The 23850-nt window shown below is 47.9% G+C and overlaps 1 protein-coding gene across 1 annotated transcript in view; it reads left to right on the top strand.

Moving 5' to 3' along the window:
- Vps35l (VPS35 endosomal protein sorting factor like) overlaps positions 1-23850 on the top strand; it is a 99772-nt gene that overhangs the window by 21693 nt on the left and 54229 nt on the right. Inside the window, exons 9-14 of the mRNA XM_021166497.3 lie at positions 3872-3931; positions 10266-10362; positions 11239-11286; positions 12548-12641; positions 16931-17008; positions 17421-17543. Of these exons, the coding sequence (XP_021022156.1) occupies positions 3872-3931; positions 10266-10362; positions 11239-11286; positions 12548-12641; positions 16931-17008; positions 17421-17543 (500 nt within the window). The remainder of the gene's footprint in view (positions 1-3871; positions 3932-10265; positions 10363-11238; positions 11287-12547; positions 12642-16930; positions 17009-17420; positions 17544-23850) is intronic.

Below are 23850 nucleotides of genomic sequence, written 5' to 3'. Positions count from 1 at the left end.
GGTTTCATACTTCTTACCTTTCCGCCTGTGCCTCCCACAGCAGTGGGTTTGCGGTGCTCGCACAGCTAGCTCCACCCATCCCTCATGTGGATCCTGATGATCTGAGCACTGGATCTCACGCCTTCACAGAAACCTCTCACTCGATGAGCTGCCTCCCCAAGCCAGACAGAGTGATCTTTTAAGCTTAGTGGAAAGTTCTAGGCGAAGAGACTATCTGAAGGCCCAGGGGCTCCTTGGCCTGGTGTGTAGCAGTGGGTGGTTGAAGCAGAACAGTTTGCCTGGCCCAACAACACTCTGAGCTGTAAATAAAGTGTAGAGGCATCAGAAGGAACCTACAGATGAGCTTCTGAGAGCTGGAGGTCAGATGAAGGCATTCATGTCTTACCAAAGCAGAGTCCATGAGCTTACAGCACAGCATGTCTTGTCTGTAACCCTTCCAACAACAAGCCTTCTAGCCTGCTGGAGATCCAAGAGTGCTTTCAGGTACAGCTGGATCTAGGGACTTGGTGTGATTGAGGTTTTTTTTTTTTTTTTTTTTTTTTTTTTTTTTTGTCTTTCTGGTACTTTCTCTTGGGATGACTTCATTCTCAAGATTCACACTGTGTTCTCTGCTTCTATCAGCATTACTGCTGATGGTCCCAGAGCGTGGAAAGACCTTTGGGTTCTGCCTCACTGGCCTGGCTCGGGTCATGATATCTGGCAGTGACATAGGCTGACTTCCAGTGCCTGAGTTGATTGCCCACAAACATTTCCTGTTGTTGCCAGAGAAAGGGCAATCAATGGACGTGGTCATGGCGGTGCTTACACATCTCCAGTTTTTAAAAATGGAGAGAGCCTTGCCCTGTCTGGATACCAATCCTGAGTCCTGTGGCCAGTCTTGCCATGTGCTGTTCTAACAGACCTGTCTCTCTGCTGTCAGCATGGTGAGCTAGGGTTGGAGCATCTTGCAGTTCAGGACCACAGGGCACACGGCCCAGGCATCTAGAGATGCATGAACACAACAGAAGTATGACAGGCATTTCAGTGGAGGCCATAGGCACAGGCGGACTGCTGGCTTCCCTGGCTGCTGCCTCTTCTTCAGTCATGTGTTTGAGATTCAGATTTTCTGCCTGTGAAATGGTGCACAGGAGACACTGAGGTGGAAACTTAAGGGTTCTTTGGAGAGTCAGTTGTGTTGGTTGGTGTTTTGCTGGAGCAAAAAAGGAGTTTTCTTGAAGTGGACACAGGTGAAAGGCTCAGGCAGCCTCATGAAGGAACTGAAGCAGACACTGGCGAGAGGATGCTCTGCTGACGCTAGCACATGAAAGGACCCGTGGTGAGGGGTTCTTCGCTAATGACACGCATGTACTGGTCCACCTTACACGTGTTCTTGAGTTCCATTTGTCCGGACTCCATAGAGAAACACACCAAAAACCTGGTGGTGTGCTGCAGTTTTTTTGTTGCTTCCTCAGATTCCGGCTGATTGGCAGAGTGATGTCAGCTGAGACAGACATATGTGCTGAGGCAAGACCCATGGAGGACACGTGATGTTTGGAGGGAGACTAAATAGAACTCAGTGGACAGTGACGAAGGCTGAGGTGGCTTGCTGGTAGGGCTAGCTGCGCAACGCTTGTTGATCTTGCATCTTTGCTGATCTCGGCTTTCCTGAGAAAGGCACAGCTGAGAACTTCTCCTGATGTCCCTGCTGGTCCAAATCCCTCCTGATGCTGACTCCTGCTGAGGCTGGGGCCTGCCTGTACCTGCTAGATAGGGCCACCACTGCTGATTCCTGTTTGTTATTCTGACTCTACTGCACTGCTGGTGCATCCGTGAAGTGTTTGCAGGTGGATCAAGCTGCCGCTGCCAACCTGTGAACTGAACTGCTGAGTTCCAGACAACACAGATGGGAGTTGCTCTAAAGAACCTTTCTAAACAGGTCCACTTCCCCTATATCCTTTCTTTTCCACCACCTCTGGTTGGTGGTGGGCTAGCAGAGAGGTTAAAGTGTTTAAGAACCATCATTTAAAATATGTTTTGAAAAAAATTAAAGTTACAGACTTTCTGGAGACAACTACCTGAACGGACATGTAAGGGACACAGAACAGTTTTCTTTCCTAAGAGCTGCTGGCAGGACATGGTAAATAATTGTGGGTAGTGCTGGGCACAGAGCTCATGCTCAGAACATGTTCACTGTCACCGCTGTAGTTTTCAGTCACGGTGTCTTCGATGTGTGAGAAGCTAGTCAGGAAAAGAACCAAGGCTTGGGGAGGCAGCTCATCGAGTGAGAGGTTTCTGTGAAGGCGTGAGATCCAGTGCTCAGATCATCAGGATCCACATGAGGGATGGGTGGAGCTAGCTGTGCGAGCACCGCAAACCCACTGCTGTGGGAGGCACAGGCCGAAAGGTCACTGGGGCGTGGTGGCTTCCAGCCTAGCTCCAGGTCTGATGAGAGTCCCAACTCAAAAGAATAAAGGCAGAGAGTCATAGAGGAGACCCAACATTCTCCTCTGACCTTCATCTTTGCTCATGGACATGAGCAGTGCATGCATCCGCCCCTCCACACGCACACACATACAGAATGAACTCTAGCCGAGATGGTTATTTCCCCAAACAGTGTCTACCACCTGAACAAAAGAAAAACAACTTATTTGGCCAGAAATGACATAGTTAGCAGCTGCTTACAGTGTGAGGTGTATTTCCTGTTTCTAGAGAGGTGGCAGACTTCTGTATAGGAAGTAAAGGAGTTTGTAAGAGTCCCTCCCTCGGTATGCTGTTCCTCAGCGTGCTCAGGGACAAGCAGTGCCTCTGTCCAGTGTGACCCAATGGACTAATCCCTGTGGCAGAGAGGAAATGTCTCCCTCTCTCTCTTCACCCTTGTGATCCTGGGTTAGAAAACCATAGGAAGGAAAAGAGGCAGTGGGCCTGGGCACTGGCATTGGAGCACATTCTATGAGGTTTCCAGAGTCTGCAGGGTTTGTGTGTGTGTGTGTGTGTGTGTGTGTGTGTGTAGGGTGAGGTTCTAAGCTGGGCTTCTCAGTTTGACTGTACACTGACATCTCTGACATATCTTAGCTGCACCCAGACCACTTCTGCCGGAGCCCCTGGGATGGACAGAGACCTCACACTGGATGGTGATCTTTGGGGCTCCAGGGCTCTGCCGCATGCTGGCCTGAGAAGTATTGGTCTAGCAGACACTGGCCACCATTTCTAGATACTCCGATAATTAGTGTCTTCCACACCTGAGCACGCACAAGAATTTGCAGCGATGTGGTCCAAAGTTCACATTCTAGTCACATTCCCCAAATCTTTGACTTTCAAAGCTCTAAGACAGGCCCAGGCTTGTGCGTTCCCAGCTACCACCCTGCCAGAGGCGATCAGCACCTGAGTGAGAAGAGAAAAAGAACCTGGAACTCGGGCCAGAGCAGGGAGGCGTCCCCACACTTTACAGAAAGTGCCCTACACTGGATTCAGCTCCAGCCATGCCCAGCTTAGGCCAACAGACGTAAATAAGTGGCCTGTGGTCAGAAGTCAAGTCAGTGAGATCAGAGAATGAATATCTGACCCGAATCTTGAGGGCCACAACATTCTGTAATTATTTTTAACCTAACTACCTAGGTAAACCCTGTGAATTCGTGTGAAAATCAGCTTCCTCTTCCAGGATGTGTCTGTGATCCTGCCATCTGCTCTTTTTCCCTTCCCACTAAAAAGCAAAAAAAAAAAAAAAAAAAAAAAAAAATCCCAAAGCTAAAAGTGTGTGCCACTAGGTGGCAGCATACACTCATGAGTTAATGCCTGCTGCCAGGTGCCATTTTCCTGCTTCTAATTAGTAACATTTATTTAGTGTTTGCTCCTGTGGTGTGTGATGTCAATACCATATGTCTTTTTCTCCTAGGAAAGCTGGTCTATGAGCGCATCTACTCGATGTGTGTGGACAGCCGCAGTGCCTTGCCAGGTAATGTCACCAGCCTGCTCAGAACCACCATTAGACGGTTTTAATCAAATCGGGATTTATTGAAAATGGATAAGGTTTTTAATTCAGTGTGTTGAAAGAAACGTGTTTGAAGTCTGGTTGTCTCTGTCATCCAGAGCCATCAGAAGGTTTGCAAGCAGGCAAGTCATTAGAATGCAGGAAAGGGGGAGAGGGTGGAGTGAGACCTGGCTACAGGTCAACTTCTCTGCTGCTGCTCAGAGCCATGTTCCTGTTTCATATGGGTCTTTCTTTCCAAGAAGCAAATTGCTTAAGTAAAAACTGTGTATGTATGAAGGGATGTCCGATAAATCAATAGTAGCAGATGCCCCAGCTCCTCAGCCTATACATAAATGATGTTGGCGTTAAATTCATTGCCAATCAATTTTAAATTCCCAGGAGGTTCTAATGGGACAGGTGGATGATGGACTTGTGTTGTCACAGGAGATCGTGGCGATGCGTTCAGATGCAGCATCTTCAGCTATGGCTTCCTTTCCTTTGCCCTGTTTAGCTCACACAAGCTGCAGCGGCTGCCTGGGCTGTCATTTCATCCCTCTTCCTGGTCCTGGCAGCCGTTCTTGCCCAGGGACAAGGAGACAGTGATAGTGGCAGTGACCCATAGTTTAACCTTTTCCCTTCCTTCTTCCCTACCCCACTCCCTTCTCTCTCCCCCCTCCTCCTCTTTCCCTTCCCTGGCCCTCCTGGTCCATCCACCCAGATATCATCCATCTACCCTCTCAGCCATCCTCTATCTATCTCCCCCCCCCTCCCCAATCTGTTTACCTGCCCTCCTGATCCCCCTGCTCCACCCCCATCTGTCTTCACACTGACCATCCATCTACTCACCTGCCCATTTATCTATCCATCTCCTTAAAACTTTGATACAAACGTTTCTCAGAAGGAAACACAGCTGTACACAGCTTTAGGTCTAGATGAGCCCTTTAGCCCTTGGAGCTACCTGGTCTCGCCATAGAAGGGCAGGCCCAGTGCAGAAGGGTCACAGCTGTGCCTGCACTGTCTGGTCCAGTGGCCACCAACCCCGTGTTGCTCTTGAGTACTTGAGATGTGGCTGGCAAACTGAAATGAGTTTGGAGTATAAAAAGAAAAGACACTAGGTAGCTCGGCGTGGAGGAACATGCCTGGAATTCAGCCTATAGCAGCACTCAGGAGACGGAGACAGAAGGGTTGTAAGTGCAAAGTTAGCTTGGGCTCCGTAGTGAAATCCTGTCTGTAAACCCCCAAGGGCTGAGGAGGATACAGCTCAGTGATAGAGTGCTTATATAACATCTCCAACACTGCAGAAAGGGGAAAGAAAGAAAAAAAGAAATGACAAAAGACACCGGATTATAAGACTTACTGCACATCAAAAGCCATATAAGCCACTAATAACTTTTCAGACTGGTCCCAGGTTAAGCTGGTGCTCCAGATGGTCTGGGCCTCTGCACGTTAGTGTAGTTAGCAGTACCTCCTCAGCCTTCTGTGGCTCGTACAGCAGTTCTGTGCCTCCAACCCGACCCACCCCACCCCCCACACTGTAGTCAAGATTTTAGTGTCTCCTTCTGGTAAGTTTAGGAGCTCAGAAAGTCTCACAGAGGCCAGCCCTGTGGGAAAATCATCTCTGCTGGCCAGGGGTCTGGGAAATACACATTTATTTATTGAATGTACGCTCAGCATGTGGTTCACGGGCATCAAACCTCAGCCGACTGCCAGAATTAAACTTGTATGTTTTCTTTCGCAACAACAGATTTTTTTTTTAAATGCATGTATGTCTGTGCTTTTGGAGAAATGGGCCAACTGTCAAGAACACTTGCAGAGGACCCAGATGGGGACTCACAACCAGCTATAACTGTAGCTCGAGGGCATCTGACCCCCTCAGATGTTCACAGTGGCCCACACCTTTCTGCTTCTTACATTGGTTCATAGGCAAATGCTTATGAAGAACGAACTTTTGGAAGGAGTCTGGCTAGCGATGGCACCTGTAGTCCTGGAACCCCAGACTAAGGCAGGATGCAGGCTAATCTGGGCTAACTTATTAGAACCTTGTCTCAAAATAAACACGTTTGTTTGTATGGCCCACCCGACCCTCAGAGTCATTTGACTTTCTGTCTACTACAGCCATTTCCCCAAACAACATGTTAGGCCCAAATAAGGAAAAAAATCCCTAATTGGTCTTACCCAAACTCAAGAACAACATCAAAGGGTGTTTTCCTCATTTGAATATAGTAGTTAGCAATTTTAACTTGAATATTTTACTTTAGCTGAGAGCAGTACAGATCAGGGTCTGTTTTGTTTTTGTTTTGGGGCAGGTTGCTATGTTGCCCAGGCTAGCCCAGGCTTTGTTTTCTTGCAGTTGGTTTGGTCATTGTGTTTTCCTTTCCCTTAACATCTTCCCTTGATGCTTTCTTCTGGTACTGAGAGCCCAGAAGGGAAAGGACAGACTTGGTCCACAGTCGTCCATCAGGGGACTGAGGAATGACTCTCAACTAAAACTAGGAGGAAAGCTTTGAATTTCTCTGCAGAATTCTGCCTGAAGAATTATGTGGGGGAGGAAGCTGGTGACATTTGCACTCATTCTTTCCGTCTGAATCAGTTCCCGGACTGGAGACACTAATTCTTGAGCTTGTTGCCCTCAGGAGTTTGAACGGTGGTTAGCTCTCCTGAGTTTGGAGAATGCTAGGATATCTTAGGGTTATGCCAAGTACACGCCAGGCCAGGCTCGGTGGCTCATACCGTAATCCCAGCACTCAGGAGGATCATGGATTCTGGGTTAGCTTGCACTACATGGTGAAAGACTGGCTCTGTTTTTAAAAAAAAAAAAGAGGAGGAAAAGAAGAAGGGAGAGGAGGAGGAGGAGGAAAAGGAGGAAGAAAAGGAGGAAGAGGAGAGAGAGAAGAAAAAAGGAAAAAATTGAAGAAAAGTAGTGTGTGTTACTCTGTAGTCATCCCTCCCCCACACTTCTTTAAACAGTTTTGACATTAATTTATAATGTGAAGGAGACAAGGCACACACGTGCTACTGTTACTGCCAGATAACAGTGGGAAGGCAGGGAAGATGTTGAGCATGGCAGGTGGCAGCAGAGGAATGTGGAACACAACAGAGAGGGGCAGACAGAATCAGCAGTTGAAGATGGAAGTGAGGAGATGCAACAACAACAGGCACCCAGATAGAACAGCCCTCTGTCTTCTACTAAGGTAAGGCTGGTCAGTTTGAAGAAAGTTAGACAACTGTCGTGTAAACATGTCCACTGAACTTAGCCCACCAGTGGGGATCCTGGTGGCAAGAGAGGTTGCTCTCGAGGCCTTTTTTCTGTGTTGTGAGGCTTTTGACAGGAGGGTAAGCAGAAGCCAGCCATCTTGGAAGCTCACCATCTTCATTACCTAGTCACGGCTCCTCTCTCTCTCTGGCTGTTAAGGGTTCTGTCTAATCCTTCCTCCCACACCGAAGCAGCAAGCTTGTGAAGGTTACAGGATAACTTCTGAGACGCAATTTTCTCATTCCATTATGTGAAGTCCAGGGATTGAACTCAGGTTGTCAGCCATCTCATTGTCCCCCCACTCCCTTCTTAATCCAGTGTGTGTGTATGTATATGTATGTGTGTGTGTGTGTATATATATATATATATACATGTGTGTGTATATATATATATACTTATTATATAAAACATATAATAAATATAAGTAAAAAATAAATATATATATACTTATTATATAAAAAATATAATAAATATAAGTAAAAAATGAAGACACATACCCTAAATTTAGTTAAGTCATTTTGTTTCCTAGTTGGGAGACATCCTAGCACTTGATTGTGTTGTGGATCATTTCAGCAACCCTATCTTTGATTGTCCCCAAGGCTGACTCTAGTCACATCAGGATGGCAGGGACCTTAGTCAATATGGCAATGAAAGAAAATTAGTCTGATTGGTCTCTTTCCTTCTCCTAAAACATCTTCAGAAGTTCAGAGTTGAAAAAAATAAAGTACTTACAAGAAAGAAAAGGAATGGGGGGACCCCTCTGTTATGTGGAAAAGGAATGGGGCCCCTCTGTTATGTGCAATGCTCTTCTTGGATTAGTTTCCAAGTCCTGGATCCCTTCCCCACATTGCAGCTGCAGTGCTAATGTATGAAGTAAGTCCTGTCTGTGCCTCTCTTCTGCCCAGAGCCTTCAGGGCATTGCCTCTGCACTTAGGAAAGCCCTCGGGGGCACCCTCTGTGCCCACCTCGCCACCAGAGCAGGCTGCTCCTCCCTGCCAGCTCGTCACAAGGCTGCTCTCTGGACCCTTTGCTCTCAGGGCCTTTGCATATGTGTCCCTTTCTAGATGACATTGCCTTTCCATCTATGCATGGTGGCTTCCCTTTGTGACTCGGGTTGTAGCTCAGTGCCACCTGTGCAGAGATCTTTTCTGATTCCTTTATCTAGTCCTCCACCCGCTGCATGCCTGTCCATCCCTCTCCTCCCAGGTTCTCATTACCTGCTGTCGTACCGCTTTACCTGGTTACTGTTTCCTGTTAGTTGTCTCCACCACTGGCAAGCTTCCTGAGGGCAGGCTCTGCCCTCTGCACTGTCTGAAAGCTCACGCACTATCTGTTGTTGGCTTCTAAAGGCCTTTCTGGTGAGCAAATGAAGGATCGGAATCTGTTGTTTGGAATTGTTGAGTTTTCTATGCTGTGCTAAAGTTTTGTGTAACATAGTCCATTTCGTAATTCTCTCTCGACCTGGAAGTAGTCTCTGTCATTGTGTGAGATTACTATATGTATGTGTGCGCACGTGTGTGTACATGCCTGTTTTTATGTGTATATAACTTGTGGATATGTATGTGTATGTGTCTCTGTATATGTGTATGTACATGTGTGTATATGCATATGTATTTCATGCATACATGTATATGTACATGTGTATATGTATGTTTGAACATATGTGTATGTACATGTATGTATATGTGTGTTTTGTGTGTATATTTGTATGTATTTGTGTTTGTGTGTCTCTGTGTGTATGTGTACAGATGTATATTTGTGTATCTCATGTATATATGTGTATGTAAGTGTATATGTGTGTCTGTATATGTGTGTATATATGTCTCTGTATGTATGTGTCTGTGTTTTTCATGTGAGCTGTAAGGTTTCAGCCTTTTGTGTGTGTGTCAGGGTGGCCTTGAGCTTGCATTCCTCCTGTCTTAGCCTTCCACTCCTTATGAAAATGTATGCCATGTCCACAACTCTGAAGGGTGACTTTGTGGTATCAATAACAAAGATTATATATCAAGATTAAGGCTGGCTGCAGAGCCAGACTATTCAAAATCCTACCAAGGAAGGTAAAGCTGGTGGCAATGCCAAGAATCTCGACTCTGGCTATTTTCATATGGTCCTGGGTCAATGTAGCTGCAGAGATTCCAGCTTTCATATCTGTTCTTAAGTAAGACAGGAGGGAACAAAGCAGGACAAATACCTCCTCTTGAAGATGCTTCACAGAAATTGCACTTTTGTTTGTGTTCTGGGGCCCCGGCTCAGTCAGATGATTATACCTAGCTGCTAGAATGGCCGAGTGGCCAGCTGAGAAGTCAGGGTTGTATTAGTAAAGAGAAAAGGAGCTGATACTGGCATAAGCTGGCATTGTGACCACAGGGGACTGGAGTGTTGGAGCAGGGTTGAGGTGGCCGCTTGGCTCAGGCTCAGGTCTCAACTTAACCTTCAGCTTTGGCTCTTTATGGTAAAAGCGCTGTTCACATTTCCTGTTGTGAGACCAGGTGCTGGTGCATCTGTGGTTATCAGCTGTTGCTTCAGTGATTGCTCCTCACATCAAGGAACCCTGGGTCAGCAACATGTGGTGGCAAAGAACGCAGGCCACGGAGCTGGGCTGCCTTGGCTCACACTCTAATCGGCTTCCTGGGTGTCCTGCGCAAGTCACTGAACGTCTCTGTTTTCCCAACTCTGGAAGCAGATGGAGAGCTACTGAGCGGATATATGATCTAGCTAATGTTGCTGAAACAGGGCATAGTGCTGGTGTCTTCCAATGTGTGTGTGTGTGTGTGTGTGTGTGTGTATGTGTGTATGTGCGCGCACCCTGGTGCCATTTCTGCTGCTGTTTCAGTAAGGCCTGGAGGGACTCTTACCTCCTCATTCTCTGCCCCTGGACTTGCAGCAGCTATAAAGATCCAGGAACAGGCCTGCTGTGATGGCACACACCTTTAAGCCCGGTGCTTGAGGCAGGCAGATTTCTGTGAGTTTCAGGGCAGCTAAGCCTACATAGTTGGACTAGATTAAAGAAAAAAAAAAAAAGCCAGAGTTTGGGACACAATACCAACCAACCATTTTGCGTTACAGATCATTTCTCTCCAGAGAACGTGAACGACACGGCCAAGGAGACATGCCTGAATTGGTTTTTCAAGATCGCTTCCATCCGGGAACTCATTCCAAGATTGTATCCTTTTCTCATCCTATTTTATTTTAATGACGGGCGGGAGGAGTAGTGCTGGTGACATGGTGACAGCTGTCACGGGATGGGCTGGAGTGCTGGTGACGGCAGCCACGGGATGGGCTGCCCTAAAGTTCCCAGTGACACCTGCTTCTGTTGTGGTCGGCAGCTACACTAGAGAGATCCTTGCTTGGGATCTCACTCCTTCCTGTTGGCTCTCCTGTTTGTCACTTTGGTTACGATGCATGAATCAGGCTTTTGTTCCTTTGAAGAACATTCATATGCTACCTTCATTAAGGTGCCTCGTTTCAGAAAAGATTTATTTTGTTTTTAGCTCTCTCTGCACACACACACACACACACACACACACACACACACACACACACCCTCGGAGGCCAGAGGCATTGCATCTCCTAGAGCTGAGTGTGAGCCACCCTGAGGACGCTGGGAACCCAACTCTTGGTTCTCCGTCTTGGTGGCAGCTGATGAACCATCTGGAGGGTGCAGGTCCTGCTCTTCTGCATCAGTACATAGTGCTGAGGTATGGAGACTTTGACCTACACACACAGCATCTTAGTTATCTCAGGTCCATGCGCCCCTTGGGGCTTTGATATGAAGGCTGAAAACTTGTTTTAAATTTCAGCACAGAGCCATGAACCAACAGGCAGCATTTTCCAAAACTTAAATTTAAGTGCGGAGCTTGGAGAACCCTGTGGAGAACCCGGCAGCCTCCAGCTCAGTTCTCTCTATTGTCAGGGGCCATCATGGCGTCCTCGTGCCTAAAACTTACTTAAGTGTTTCTGCTTCCCTTTTGGAATTGCCTTTGTCTGGCTGGGCACAGGCCATCTGGACCGTGTCTTCCTTAACAGAATGTTTCTATAGTTATGTGGAAGCATCCATCCTGAAGTGTAACAAGTTCCTCTCCAAAACGTAAGGCCCTTCTTCATCTGGAGCTGTAGAATGGCTGCAGAGCTCATATACGTGTGCCCAGGCAGAGCTCATACACGCGTGCCCAGGCAGAAGCACGCGATAGCAGTGTGATGGTAGCGATGCACTGGCCATGAGTTTGTAGTATGTGACCCCATGCTCATCGCCCGTGTGTCTTCCCCACGTACCGTGTGGAAACTGGATAAGATACAGATGGCATTTTCATCCCGATCTAATGAACAGAGAGGAAAGGTCAAGGGTGGGGGGTGAGGCAGTGTGTAGCTCACAGGAGGTCAGTTCCACCTGCATTTGGCCTTGTGGGTCTCCAGTAAGTTCTTTCCATCCTGAGCCTCAGCCCCCTCTACTGAACATGGACCTAATGAGGAGTTCATGTGGGCCCCGAACTCTGCGCATGACACTGGGAGGCACAGGAGCAGACCTGGCTGGCACCTTGCTGTGTGGGCTGCCGCTGCTGGTGATGATGGTGAAGATGATGAGGGATCCGGAGCTCTGGCTCCAGGGACCCAGGCAGCCAGCTGCTGTCATTTCTCACAGATGTGATTCTGAGAGCCATTCTCAGAGCTGAGGAAGGAAGGCCCTCCCACAGGAAACCATTTAATACGGAGCTAGGGGTGACTGGGATGGTTTATAGATGCCAAAGAGATAGGTATCTTTACCTCCCCAGTTGGGCAAGGATCCTATCCAAGGAGGGTTGGGGGAAAGGACGCATGTCATAGAAGTGAATCCTAGGTCATGTTGGTGGGTTTGGGGGTGGCTGTCTCCTGCTAGCCTGAGGTGGTAGAAAGATGGGACATAGGACACTGAACCAGGGCCAAACAGTGATCCATATAGACCCTTGTAGATCAAGTGGCTAGCAGTTGATGGAAAGCCAGGCTGGGGATAAAACTGTTAAAGTAAGTAAAGTGTGGCTGGGTCGGTGGGTAGCACATGCCTACAACCCCGCCGCTAGGGCAGGAGGATCGAGAGGTTGAGGCCAGTGTGCGCTGTATTGTTAGACCCTGTCTCAAACACATCAGAGAAATAAATTCATAAGCCTGACCACAGATAGGGATATGTATGGGGAAGCCTTACTAAATTGTACCCACAGGGAAAGTCTGGCTACACTGCCTTGGCAAGCTGAAACTTTGACCTTGATTTGTTCTTAGGAGTTTGATTCCCTCCCCTACATCTAGGATAATACGGTTTTCTCATGGAAGTGAGGACAGGGAGAATGTAACTAACGCTGCACTCCTCTCTCCCACAGGGGGATTTCAGAGTGCCTGCCCCGACTAACCTGCATGATCAGAGGGATCGGAGACCCACTCGTGTCCGTGTACGCCCGGGCCTACCTGTGTCGGGTATGCTGAGCTCCCAGACGTGGCTGCCTGCCTTCCTAGCAGGCTCCTTCTCCAGCACCCATCTGCTCTTAGCTGCTACTTGGAGGACACAGCTCTTCCACAGAGATGAGAGCTGCAGGGCTGTTGGTGAAAGTTAATTTTGAAGTAGACCAACTTACCACAGTTCTAATTAGGGGACGTTTAAGGTCGTCGTTACCCAAGTGAACTGGTTTTCTGGATTAATTTTCTCAGTTCCAGCTGGGAAGGAGGCTCCAGGCCTTTTTCAGTCACTTGAGACAGGCTTTTCCCTGTGTTGAATTCTTTGGCTTTATAGTGTGTGTGTGTGTGTGTGTGTGTGTGTGTGTGTGTGTGTGTGCGCGCGCGCGCGCGCGAATGTGTGTCTGTGACTCTGTGTCTCTGTTTCTATGTCTGTGTGTGTGTGTATTTTCATTTTCTTGTTAAAGAGTTGAGCTGGGTGTGAGCTGGCCAAGGCCTGAGAGGGAGAGCTGTCTCTGTGACCCACACAGGCTTAGGCTGCTGTGGTGAATGGGAGACAACTGGGGCCCCTTAGCCTCACTCTGAAGTAGCACAGCTTGGCGCTTTTACTTCATTCAGTTGTTGGTTTCTGGAGAATGCATCCCATGGAGCCACACAGAGGCTTCAGCACTCACAGGCCTTCCAGACAGTGGGTCTTCTGCCCTTGCCCCGTCAGTCTTGTGCACCTTTAGTGAGGCTTCTGGCCTCTGCTAAGTCACAGGCTTCCTTGAGGACAGAAGCACAGATGTAGCCTTGTGCAGGAGCCATGCTGCTCGTTAGTAAGCCAGGGCCTTCACTCTGCTTCTCTTGTGCCATACAACTGAGGAAGGCTTTGTGGCCGAGAGTCACCAGATCGCCTAGCAGGCGCTCCGTGGGGTCAGTGCAGACTCCCATCCTGGAGGATGCTTCCCCGGGGAAGGGAAGGGCGCCTCAGAGTACCTGCTCCTCCTCTGGAACAGGTGAGGGCCAGTGTGCGTTTCTGCTTGAAATCTGGGGTGGGTTTTAAACCCAGGAATATCAGAGCTAACCATTTGAGTCTATTGAAGCTTGACTCCTCATCCTGAGTCAGAGCTTGATGGTGGCTTCCTGTGCCCAAAGTGCTGTCCCCTGTATGTAAATAAAACACCATTTCCCTGGGGAGACACCCAAGGATATCCTTGTTTTCATATTCGCGCTCCATTGCCTTTCACCTCACTGATTTTGGCAAATTCTCTCCATTTGATTGGCCTCTGTTGGAAAATAGAATCACACTAAGGATGTTGCATCTACTTAATAAAGAGCAGCCAGCAAAGAAACACATGTTCCTTGTAAGCCTGAGGTCGGAAGCAGGCCACGTGAGCAGGGGACGGATAGTGTCCTTGCAGGTAAAATATGGTGGTGAGGCTGAGGAAGACCCTGCCCCAAGAGGCTGAGGGAGCGCTACTGTGTTGGTAACATCATGTCACCTATACAGGAGCTGTAGAAGACGCCTCCTCTTTGAGCAGCTGATAAGTGTTTGGACAAAAAGAATTGAGGGCTGACGAGGCAGAGTGCTAGCAGGTGCAAGATCCTGGGTTCAGTCCTGAGTTTGGGGGTGCACATCTGTAAGGATGCTTTCAGTTGTAAGTGGCAGGAACCTCCTTCAGACTATTGGCTTGTGTGGTAGTTAATCTTGCTTTGATTGAGAGATGTCTGAACAGTGAAGCACACATCTGAGTGCGTCTATGAAGGTTTTTCTAACGACAGATTATAGGGGCTCTGAGGTGTGACGTGAATTAGTCACTGATGGATGCCACCTATGATGGTGGTCCTGGGAAGGGGTGGAAGCAGAGGTAGGGCTTGGTGAGGGAGTAGGCCATCGTGCACTCTGGGAGCTGTGCTTACCCTGAGTCCTTTTCTTCCTCACCCCTCTTTCTCCTGCCTCTCATGTGTGAGAGCCTCCCTCCATCACACACTCCCATTCCCATGGTGTCCTGTCCTTACACAAGGGATCAAGTGACCCTGGATTGAACATTCTGAAACTGAGTGAAGATAATTCTTTCTTCTTTGAAGTTGTCTTCTCAGGTATTGATAGCAGTAACTGATAGAAAACTGTCTGAAAAGTGGAGAGGGAATGAAAAAGAAAGAAAGGAAAAGGACATGACTGTTCCGGGAAAAAGCTTCTTGTAGCTGTGTGGGAGAGCACAGCCAGGGGCAGAGACATCTGGGAGAGCACAGAGTGGACACGACCCTGAGCCATGTTGGGAGAAGGCAGGAAGGAAGAGGGGGTGGGGGGAGCCAGGTACAGCAGCCAGGACGCCCAAAGGGTGGATTGTATAGGGAAGAGCAGTCCAGTCCCTGGGCTGAAAAGTTCAGGGTAAATGGCTCAGTGTGCCAGCCCAGGAAGGACCCAGTAACCAGTAGGATTGAGGGATGCTGGGAGAACCTGGCGTGAAGCTGACTTCCTAGCTGCTGCTTTGGCTTGATTAGCAGAGATAAAAAAGGGAACAAAAACAGTGAGTGGGTGAGCCTGAAATTGTTTATAGCAGGAGGTTGGGGAGCCCTTCCTCCAACTCTGGCCCCTTCAGCTCCTCTCTTCTGCCTGCCCACTGGGCCAGCCTACCCTGTCACCTAATGTACTTATTAAGTAGAAGGGAAGACAACAGAATCAGAACCAGTGGGACAGTTGTTAGCTAGGTGGTTGTCCTTGGACATTCCCCAGAGGCCTTCGAGCTGCTCTGGGAACGTAACCCCCTGGCGAGTCTCACACAGTTCTGCCTAAAGGATGGTTGATATCCTTATTGTAATCACTGGGACCTGGTGACTGGGAGAACTCTGTCCCCGTTGGAGGAGCCCAGATAATAGCTTCCTGTAGGAAGTCTTTGTCAAGTTGGGCAGCAGTTTGGACCCGAGTCTGCGAAGGGGGGCCTGGTGTAGGGGACATCATGGCGTCCAATGCTTGTTCCCTGGGGTGGTGCATACCTTCCCTTCCCTTCCAGCTCTGGGGCTCCGACTCCCCATAAGGGAGTTCTCTTTAGCTAAAAGGTTTAAAATTTTTCTGTCTTATTAAAAAAAAAAAAAGCACTCTCTTCTTTGCCTTAAGTGTCTTGCCTCAAACTTTAAAACCCAGGCTGTTGTTTACTGAATCCTGGAGCCAATAATCACTATATAGCCTTGGCTAGCCTGGAATTTCCTATGTAGACCAGGCTGTCCAGGAACTTGTAGAGACCCACCTGCCTTCTCTTCCGAGTGCTGAGACTCAAGCTCTATGGCATCATGCCTGCCCTGGGTGACAGCTTTAAGAAATAATTACTATTATATTCCCCTAGTGTGTGTAGGCCTGCCATGGAGTCAGGCTTCTCTCTACTGTGTGGGTTCCGGGAATGTACTCAGATTGTTAGTTTTGGTGACAGGCACCCTTTCCTGCTGAACCATCTGTCTAGACAGATGGTGACGTTTGTGTTCTTTGTATTTGTCCTATTAGAGCCGAGTCAAGCACATGGCTGCCTGACTAGCAAAGAACCAGTCTGCATTGCTTTTAGCGATGATGTGGAAGCTGACTGTCTTTTACATCATAAGCTCTGGGGACTTCAGGAGGATGTTGTGAGCTGGACCCTGGGCCTTGTATGTGCCCAGCACATGGACCACCACCACCATGCTCCTTCCCCCTACCAGAGTCCTGCTTCATCTAATAAACGTATCCATGAGTGTTGTCTGTCTTGTGTGTGTGAAATGGAGAGAATGGTGTTTTCACCATCCGAGGACCGCAGCCTTCCTTTGTACTGTATTGATTTGTTCTCTGGGTGGTTTGTTCAGGAATATATTCATTGCTCTTGGGAAATTCAAAGATGATCACAGCTACCCCTTTCCCGTTAAAAATAGCTTCTGCGGCTTTTCTTATAAAATGAATACGTGTTTATTGAGTCGGGAAACAGATCAGCAGAATGGAATAGGCTTCTCCTCTAAGTGTCTGTGTCTGTCTGTGTGTGTGCATGTGTGTGTCTGCACGTACGTGCACACTCATGTGTACTGTGGTACTGGCAGATGAGCACTAGGGTCCTATACATGCCAGGCAAACACTCTACCCTGAGCTATGTCCCAGCTCCTTTGTTTTATGTTATCAGAATGGTGCCACAGGTAGGTGTGTGGCACGCACTTGTAAGCCCAGCACTTGAGAGACTGAGGCAGGGGTATGGTTGGGCACAAGGCCAGCGAGGACATAGAGCCTGGGTTGGAGAGAAGAAAAGTCATCAAGAGGAGTCTCCTCTGCAGCTGGCTCTTCGCTGTCACGATGGTGTCGCTTTGTTTACTTGCAGGTGGGGATCGAAGTGGCCCCGCACCTCAAGGAGAGCCTCAATAAGAACTTCTTTGACTTCCTGCTTACATTTAAACAGGTAGGCGAGCAGCTCTGCAGCTCACTGAGCAAACCGTTCCGTGAATAAATTCACCAAGCTGAGGACCCTGGCCGCTGGCCAGGTGTGCAAGGGGACACTGACATCCGCAGGGGTCTTTACCTGGTGTTGGCTGGAGGGAGAGTTAACACAGGTGTGAGCAGGAAATGCCTCCAGGCAATCTGCCTTACTTCCTGGCATCTGCTGATCCATATTTTGGGTTGCTTCTGCCCGTGCAGCATGCCCCCATGAACCGCTCAGCTGGGTGGCATGGGAAACTTGGTGTGCATTTTGTTTTGCTTTTAAAAATCAGCTGAGAAAGCAGGCTGTTACCCTCGCATCCATCCATACACTTCCCAGCCAGCCTGCCTTGGGTGATGTGACTCCTTTCTGAGGTCCCTTTGGTCTCCTATAGATTCATGGGGACACTGTCCAGAACCAGCTGGTGGCCCAGGGAGTGGAGCTGCTGTCCTATCTCCCTCTGTACTCGCCTGCCATGGGCTGGATCTTCCAGTGTGTCTCCTACCACGCTCCAGAGGTAAGGCCAGTGTGTGTGTGTGTGTGTGTGTGTGTGTGTGTGTGTGTGGTTGTGTGTGTGGTGGTGGGGATTCACCACTGAGGAGCAAGGCTGGCTTCCCTTCCCCATGGTGTATGACACCTCTGCTCTGTGTGCCCTGTAATATTCCCAGGGTCCTTTCCAACAGCTTCAGTAATGTCGTTTTAGGTGCCCTTATGAAGAGCTCAGCCCTGTGGCTGGTTCTCTGTGGATTTAGATGATAGCAGCATTTCCTGAGACTGGGAGGAAAGGAGCCACTCAGGCCACATTCCTATGGTTGGGAGTTGGTGGCCAGAGAGAAACCTTTGAAATCCTCCTCCAGGGCAGGGGACACTTCTCCCTTCTTCATTTACCTTCCTCTGACCATCTGTGTTTCTCTTAGTTCAATAAGGTCTGTGTAGTGGGTGCCAGTGTCCTATTTCACGCAAGGGCAGGTAGACCTTTCCTCATTGCTTATATAATGCTCCTTTCTCCTTTCCCTCCATCTCTTCCTCCCTCTCCCCTCCTTCCTCTTTTGAGTGATGTTCTCTCAGGAATTAAACTGCTAACAGAAATACAGTTTTTCCTTCCTGGTGATCCCCAAGTGCATGCTGACGTTACTGACAGATGAAGCTTGCCTGGCCTTCCTTCCCGTGCTTGAAAGTAAAAGGTAGCTTGCTGTTAATAAAAGGGAGCGAAGCAGTTCAGAGGCAGGGGCCTGTCTCCCAGCGGCAGGCAACGCATTTGAACAAAAAGAAGAGGCGTCTGACTGAACTGTACCACTCTCAGGGTTGACCCTGGAGAAGTGAGCAGTGCGTGTCTAGCCCTGAACACTGTGTTCATGTGGTTGTGGCCGTCCAAAGTCAGGTAGCCATCGGGGTACTGGTTGAATTCCTGTGTGTGCATTTAGTGGCTGGCTGTGGGGGCCTTTGGAACCCATGAGTGTCTGTCTGTCTGTCTGGCTGGCTGTGTGTATTGACATGAGGCTGTTCACAGTTGCATAGCTGAGCAGAAACAGCAGCTCAACTCAGTTGCTGTGTGGGTCATAAGCCTTAGATAGCCTAGTGTCAAAGTGAGGTCATTCATGTTGGGGTGATTGGGTCTGCCCTCAGCTCTGTGGCCGTGTCATGGGACAGTGGATGCCAGCTGACTTGTCCCTAGTCTCTGAGAGCACCATGTCTTTATCTGGCACAGTTTCTGTTTTCTAGTTTGTATCTGGACTAAACCAGGACACTGCCTTTTCCTGTGCTGAGTGGGTGTCCTACATACATGTTCAGTTGGGGTCATGCTCGAAACCCAGGCTGGCCTGGAGCTCATTATCCTCCTGCCTCAGTCTCCTGAGTGCTGAGATTCCAGCATGTGCCACCGCATCTGGACAGCGTTGGGGCCACCTTCCCTGAATTTCCTTTGCTTTGCTTATGTTTTTGACTTTTCAGAATCTAAAGTATGGGGAGGTGCGGGGGAGATGTCTAATATTTTAGTGGAATTTCTTTTGATCATTTGGCAATCTGACTCCATCTTAGAGTAGTCTAAGGGGAAGTGAGTTTGAAGAGCTGCCGGGTGCTGTGTGTGGTCCTTAGCAACCACATGTGGCGCCCTCCTGGGCAAGAAAGGTGCCACAAACTCAACTGTGGGAGCAGAGCCCCAACCTTCCTCTGAACGATCCTAACTCCTACAGGCAGGATTAATGTGTTGAAAATGAGAACACTTTTTTTTTCTTATTTTAACAAAAGGCAAAATCAGATTTAAAAAAAAAAAAAAGGAAGGTGGGTGTCACAAGGTGCCCTGGCTTTTATTTGAAACATTGGGAATCTCAGAGGAGACAGAGGCTGGGAATAGAACTTTTGGGGGGAGGGGGGAGCACCGCTGTAGGAAATCATCATGCAGTAGAAGTGACTGAAGAATTAGGTCACCTAAATAATGACAGACTGTGTTCTTGGGCACTTAGGTAAGGGACTTGCAGTGTCTTGTTAAAAAAAAAAAAAAAAAAAGTCAATCACTTTCAAGTAGTAGATGAACTGATGTCAGTGTGGAAGGTGGGGTTGAAGGGACCATGTGACAGTGTTTGGTGCTAAGAGCTCTTGGATAGCTGAGGATGAGGCAAGGGGAGAACAGAGCTGTGTGCCTTTTAGCTGAGCCTCCAAATAGGATATTGTAAGGTCTGACCACAGCAGTTGGCATACACAACTCAGGCAGGTGCAAGGGACTTTAGCTGTGAGCACCTGATGTATACATTGCCAACTAGGAATAGAAATTCACAGCCAGATGTGCAGTGGGAGGCCTGTAAACCCAACATTAAGTGAGGCAGGTGGGTCATAAGTTTGAGGCCAGCCTGGGCTACATAGGAGTGTCCCTGTGTCATGATGATGATGATGATGATGGAGGAAATTAAAAATCTAAGAAAGGGTGATTATCTAGAAGGGCTTTTCCTACTATAGTTTGAAGGCAAGATTTTTCTTCCTTTCTACAGTTAAAATGAAATTGTAGTCAGTAAAAGATTGCCACTTCATTTCAAGCACACCACACACAGAAAAGGGTAGCCGTCATACACAGCTTGCTGTGGGTGATGGGAATCCCCTGAGAAACTGTGTGTTGCTGTGTATTTGGAAGCGGGAGTAAGGGGAGAAAGGCCTGGACCCAACTTCAGTGGTGATTCTTAAAGAGTCTCAGGGTCCCTAGCTGAGTCTCGCAGTGCAGCTTGAAGACAGTGATGGAGAACAGAGGGAAGTGTAGCTCAAGGCTGGCCCTGGGAGGTACACAGTCGGTCTGTTGTGCCTTGGGTTGCTGACTTCCATCCGCCTCAGTTTTGGCATCTGCAAAATAGGCATAGTGAACCTTCTTCTATGGGCTAAGGTTGGGGGCTGTGATGCTATGATGTGTGTGGCCTACATTGTTGTAGGTGGTCCTGGGAGGCCTTGTGGAAATAAATGGAAACCCAAGCTTGGTTGAAGAACGATGGGCTAACATGGAGGGGGCCATGCTAATAGGTGGGTACATGCATGGTAAGGGTCCTGTGGTACTTGGGAGGGGGCTGCAGTGGCAAGGCCAGGCCAGGTCCAACTACAGAGGTGGCTAAAGCCACATCCTGAGAGCAGGGAACCCTGGAGGGTTTTGGAAAGAAGATAATCTCAAGAGAGCAATGCTTTGAGGAATGGCAGGTGGTAGAAGCATCGGTCACGTTGGGGAGGGGGAGGACTGTTGGCAGCTGTGAAAGACAGGAGGAGGGATGGATAAGTGTGTTAGTCGACATTAGGAATTGTGAGAGTCCTGCCATCTGGACATTGGTGATGTTGTGTTTCAGGCCTATTCCTTCCCACCCTATCTGGTTTATATTCATTCTCATTCTCTCTCTCCCCGCCCCTCTTGTGTGTGTGTGTGTGTGTGTGTGTGTTTACATGTGATCTTCTTCTGACGTGAGTCATTTTCCTGAAGCCTTTCCCTCCCTTCATTGCAGTGTGCACCCTCCTTATTACCCAGTGACCTCTCAGAGCTCCGTGGCCTTAGTCATCTCTGGAGGTGTGCGGAGGCTGTGTGATCTTATGGAGTAGGCAGTGCGTCACAGACAAAGGGAAATCCTTGAGCCTGTCATACAGCGGTGGCTTTGTTGACACCCTGCGCCATGTCTGGGTTCACTCTGCTTCAATTATCCAAATTCTTTGTGTTCCTACCATCCTGACTTTCTAATGGAGGCAGCCGTGGCTTAGATACCACACAGCTGAAAGGAGTCCGGCTGTATGGTACTAAACTCTGAAACCAATGGGTGTCTTTGGACCTGTTCCTTCTGGGAGTCTCCTGATAGACTGACCCAAGGGACTGTTCATTCTAGTCTGCTCACTGGAAATTACTCCTTAAAGGTTGTAAAACATAGGACAGGCAAGGTGACACACACCTGTCATCTCAGTTGTTGGGAGATTGAGGCAGGACGGTTACCTCAAGTTGGAGGTCAGCCAGGGCTACATAATGAATCTGAGGTTGAGGCTAGCCTAGGCTACGTAACAAGACCCAGTTTTAAAAATGGAAAAGTATAGGGCCAGTGAGATTGTCTCAGGGGGTACAGATGCTGTGGTAAGACCACATAAGCCTGGTGATCTAAGTTCCATCCCCAGAACCCACATAAGCATAAAAGGAGAGAGCCAAATCTTTAAGGCTTCCTCTAACCTCCACACATGCCCCATAGCATGAGAATGCCTGTACTCACACTCAACACTAGTAAATAATAATAGTAGTAGTAATAATAATAAAATGAGGCTGGAGAGATGGCTTAGCAGGTAAGAACACTTGCTGTATAAGCATCAGGATCTGAGATCGAATCTCTAGTACCCATGTAAAAAGTTGGCTGCCCATTCCTGTGGCTGCACGTTCCCCTGGTGGGTACAGTGACAGAAGGATTGCTGGGTTTCCTGGCTACTAGAATAGCTCCAGGATCAGTGAGAGATCCTGTCTAAAAGGAACAAAGCAGAGAGAGAGAGGGAACAGGATAGTCCGTGTCCTCTTCTGGTGTCTGTGTATACACGAACCTGTACACACAGGTGCACATACACCACTCACATATACCTCCTATATACCCACAAACGTGCAAGATGAGCTCTTAGCACAGACTTCTAGTATATACGCTTCTGCACACAGTTATGCTTTATTTATTTATTTATTAGGAAGAAACCCCAGTGAAGAGAAATGACAGGAACAATGGAAGAAAGCCGTTCTTAGCATCTGTCAGTTAGGGTCAGCTTGAAACTGTCTGCCTCTGGTGTGATTGCTCAATCGTTAAGATGATGGTGGCTGATTTTGCATGCTAACGTGGAAGCACGGGAGCTGGCCTTGACTCTTGAGTAGACAGGTAGTTTGCAGTCAGATGTGTATAGGGTTATCTTGTTCCTATAAAAACAAAACAGGCTTCTATAATAATAACAAGGCGAAGGGAAAGTTCTAGAAAGACCAACACCAAAATGTTACCAGTTATGATTAGAAGGGGAGGAACCACGTCTTTCTAGATGCACTTGTGTAGTCTTAGAACTTTTGTGTTTAGCCATTTCCTTTATAGTTTTATAAAAATAAAATGTAGACATAACGAAATGTAGGAGCAGGAGCGATAGTAAGTATAAGCGCAGGCCAACAACACAGTGCATACCGTATGCATCGCAAGTTCTGTTGTGCAGAGAGCCAAGTATGTCAAGCTGGGAGTTCTTCAGGAGTGTGGCCTGGCCAGAGGTCTAGCCTCGACACAGGATCAGAGTTCGCAGCTGGAAGCAGGGTTTCCGGAAGGCACATAATAAATATACATAGACGACTTTTCTGGTTCAAGCTGACAGGCAAGTTTTTAAGGCTTAAAGTTTCTCTCTTTCTCACTCTCTGTTCTCTTTCTTGTTCGCTCACTCGCTCGCTCACAGCTTGAGGCTGCACACACTCTGTATTTTCTTGTACACTCTGTTTTTTCTCCTATGCACCTTTCTTTTCTCAAACTCTCATACTCCTATACACCTCTGAGTGTTCTCCTTTCATTCACACACACACTCTCTCCATACACACCTCACATGCTCTCCTCACTCACTCTCACATGCTCTTCTCATGCTCTCTCTCTCTCACTCTTCATTCTCTCTCCACATTCACCTCATATGCTCTCTCAGTCTCTCTTGTCTTTTTCTTTTCTCAGTCTTTTATTGATACTCCAAAAGCAGGTAGAAAAAAAAAGATATTGTATAATCATTGCCAAATCAAATTCAAAAGAATAACCATGTTCCATAAAGAATTAAGAATCACAATTGTTCTCCAAAGTTTCACTCTTTCCCTATTCCCAGGCCTATAGCCAAAGTAATAATAATTGTAAGTTTACCATTATTTAAACTTTAACTTTTGACTTATTATACTTTAGAGATCAGAGCTCTGAGGTCAGCTACCTGCGTTTTCCTGTGAAGCTCCAGTGATAAACGAGATGGGCAAAGCTGCCAGGCAGTGGCCAGAAAGACTCAGGTTAACCCTTAACTCGGCATTTCTGCTAGCTTTCTGCTTCTGCACATTGCGCACAATGACTCTCGTAAGAGTCCCAGGGTTTTGACTTAGTTTTACTAGTATAAGATTTTACATATCCTATACTTGTTTATCCAGGAACCGCTCTTAAATGTTGTGTAAAGCTTATTTCATAACTTCAATAGTTTTTTCCTTTCTTAGGGCCCTAATGTTGGCTCTATTTCATTTTCTAATAATGTCTTCAAACTTTCTTTGTAAGTCAGGCACTAATCTGGAACTACCACTGTGCAGTTCTTTCATTGTTTCCAAGATGAGAGTGCACAGCACGTACCTAAGCCATTAGGAC

Source organism: Mus caroli, unplaced genomic scaffold (genome assembly GCF_978045245.1).
Source record: "Mus caroli unplaced genomic scaffold, Mus_caroli_1 scaffold_8, whole genome shotgun sequence".
Classification (NCBI taxonomy): Eukaryota; Metazoa; Chordata; class Mammalia; order Rodentia; family Muridae; genus Mus; species Mus caroli.
This window is presented reverse-complemented; position numbering and strand designations above follow the sequence as displayed.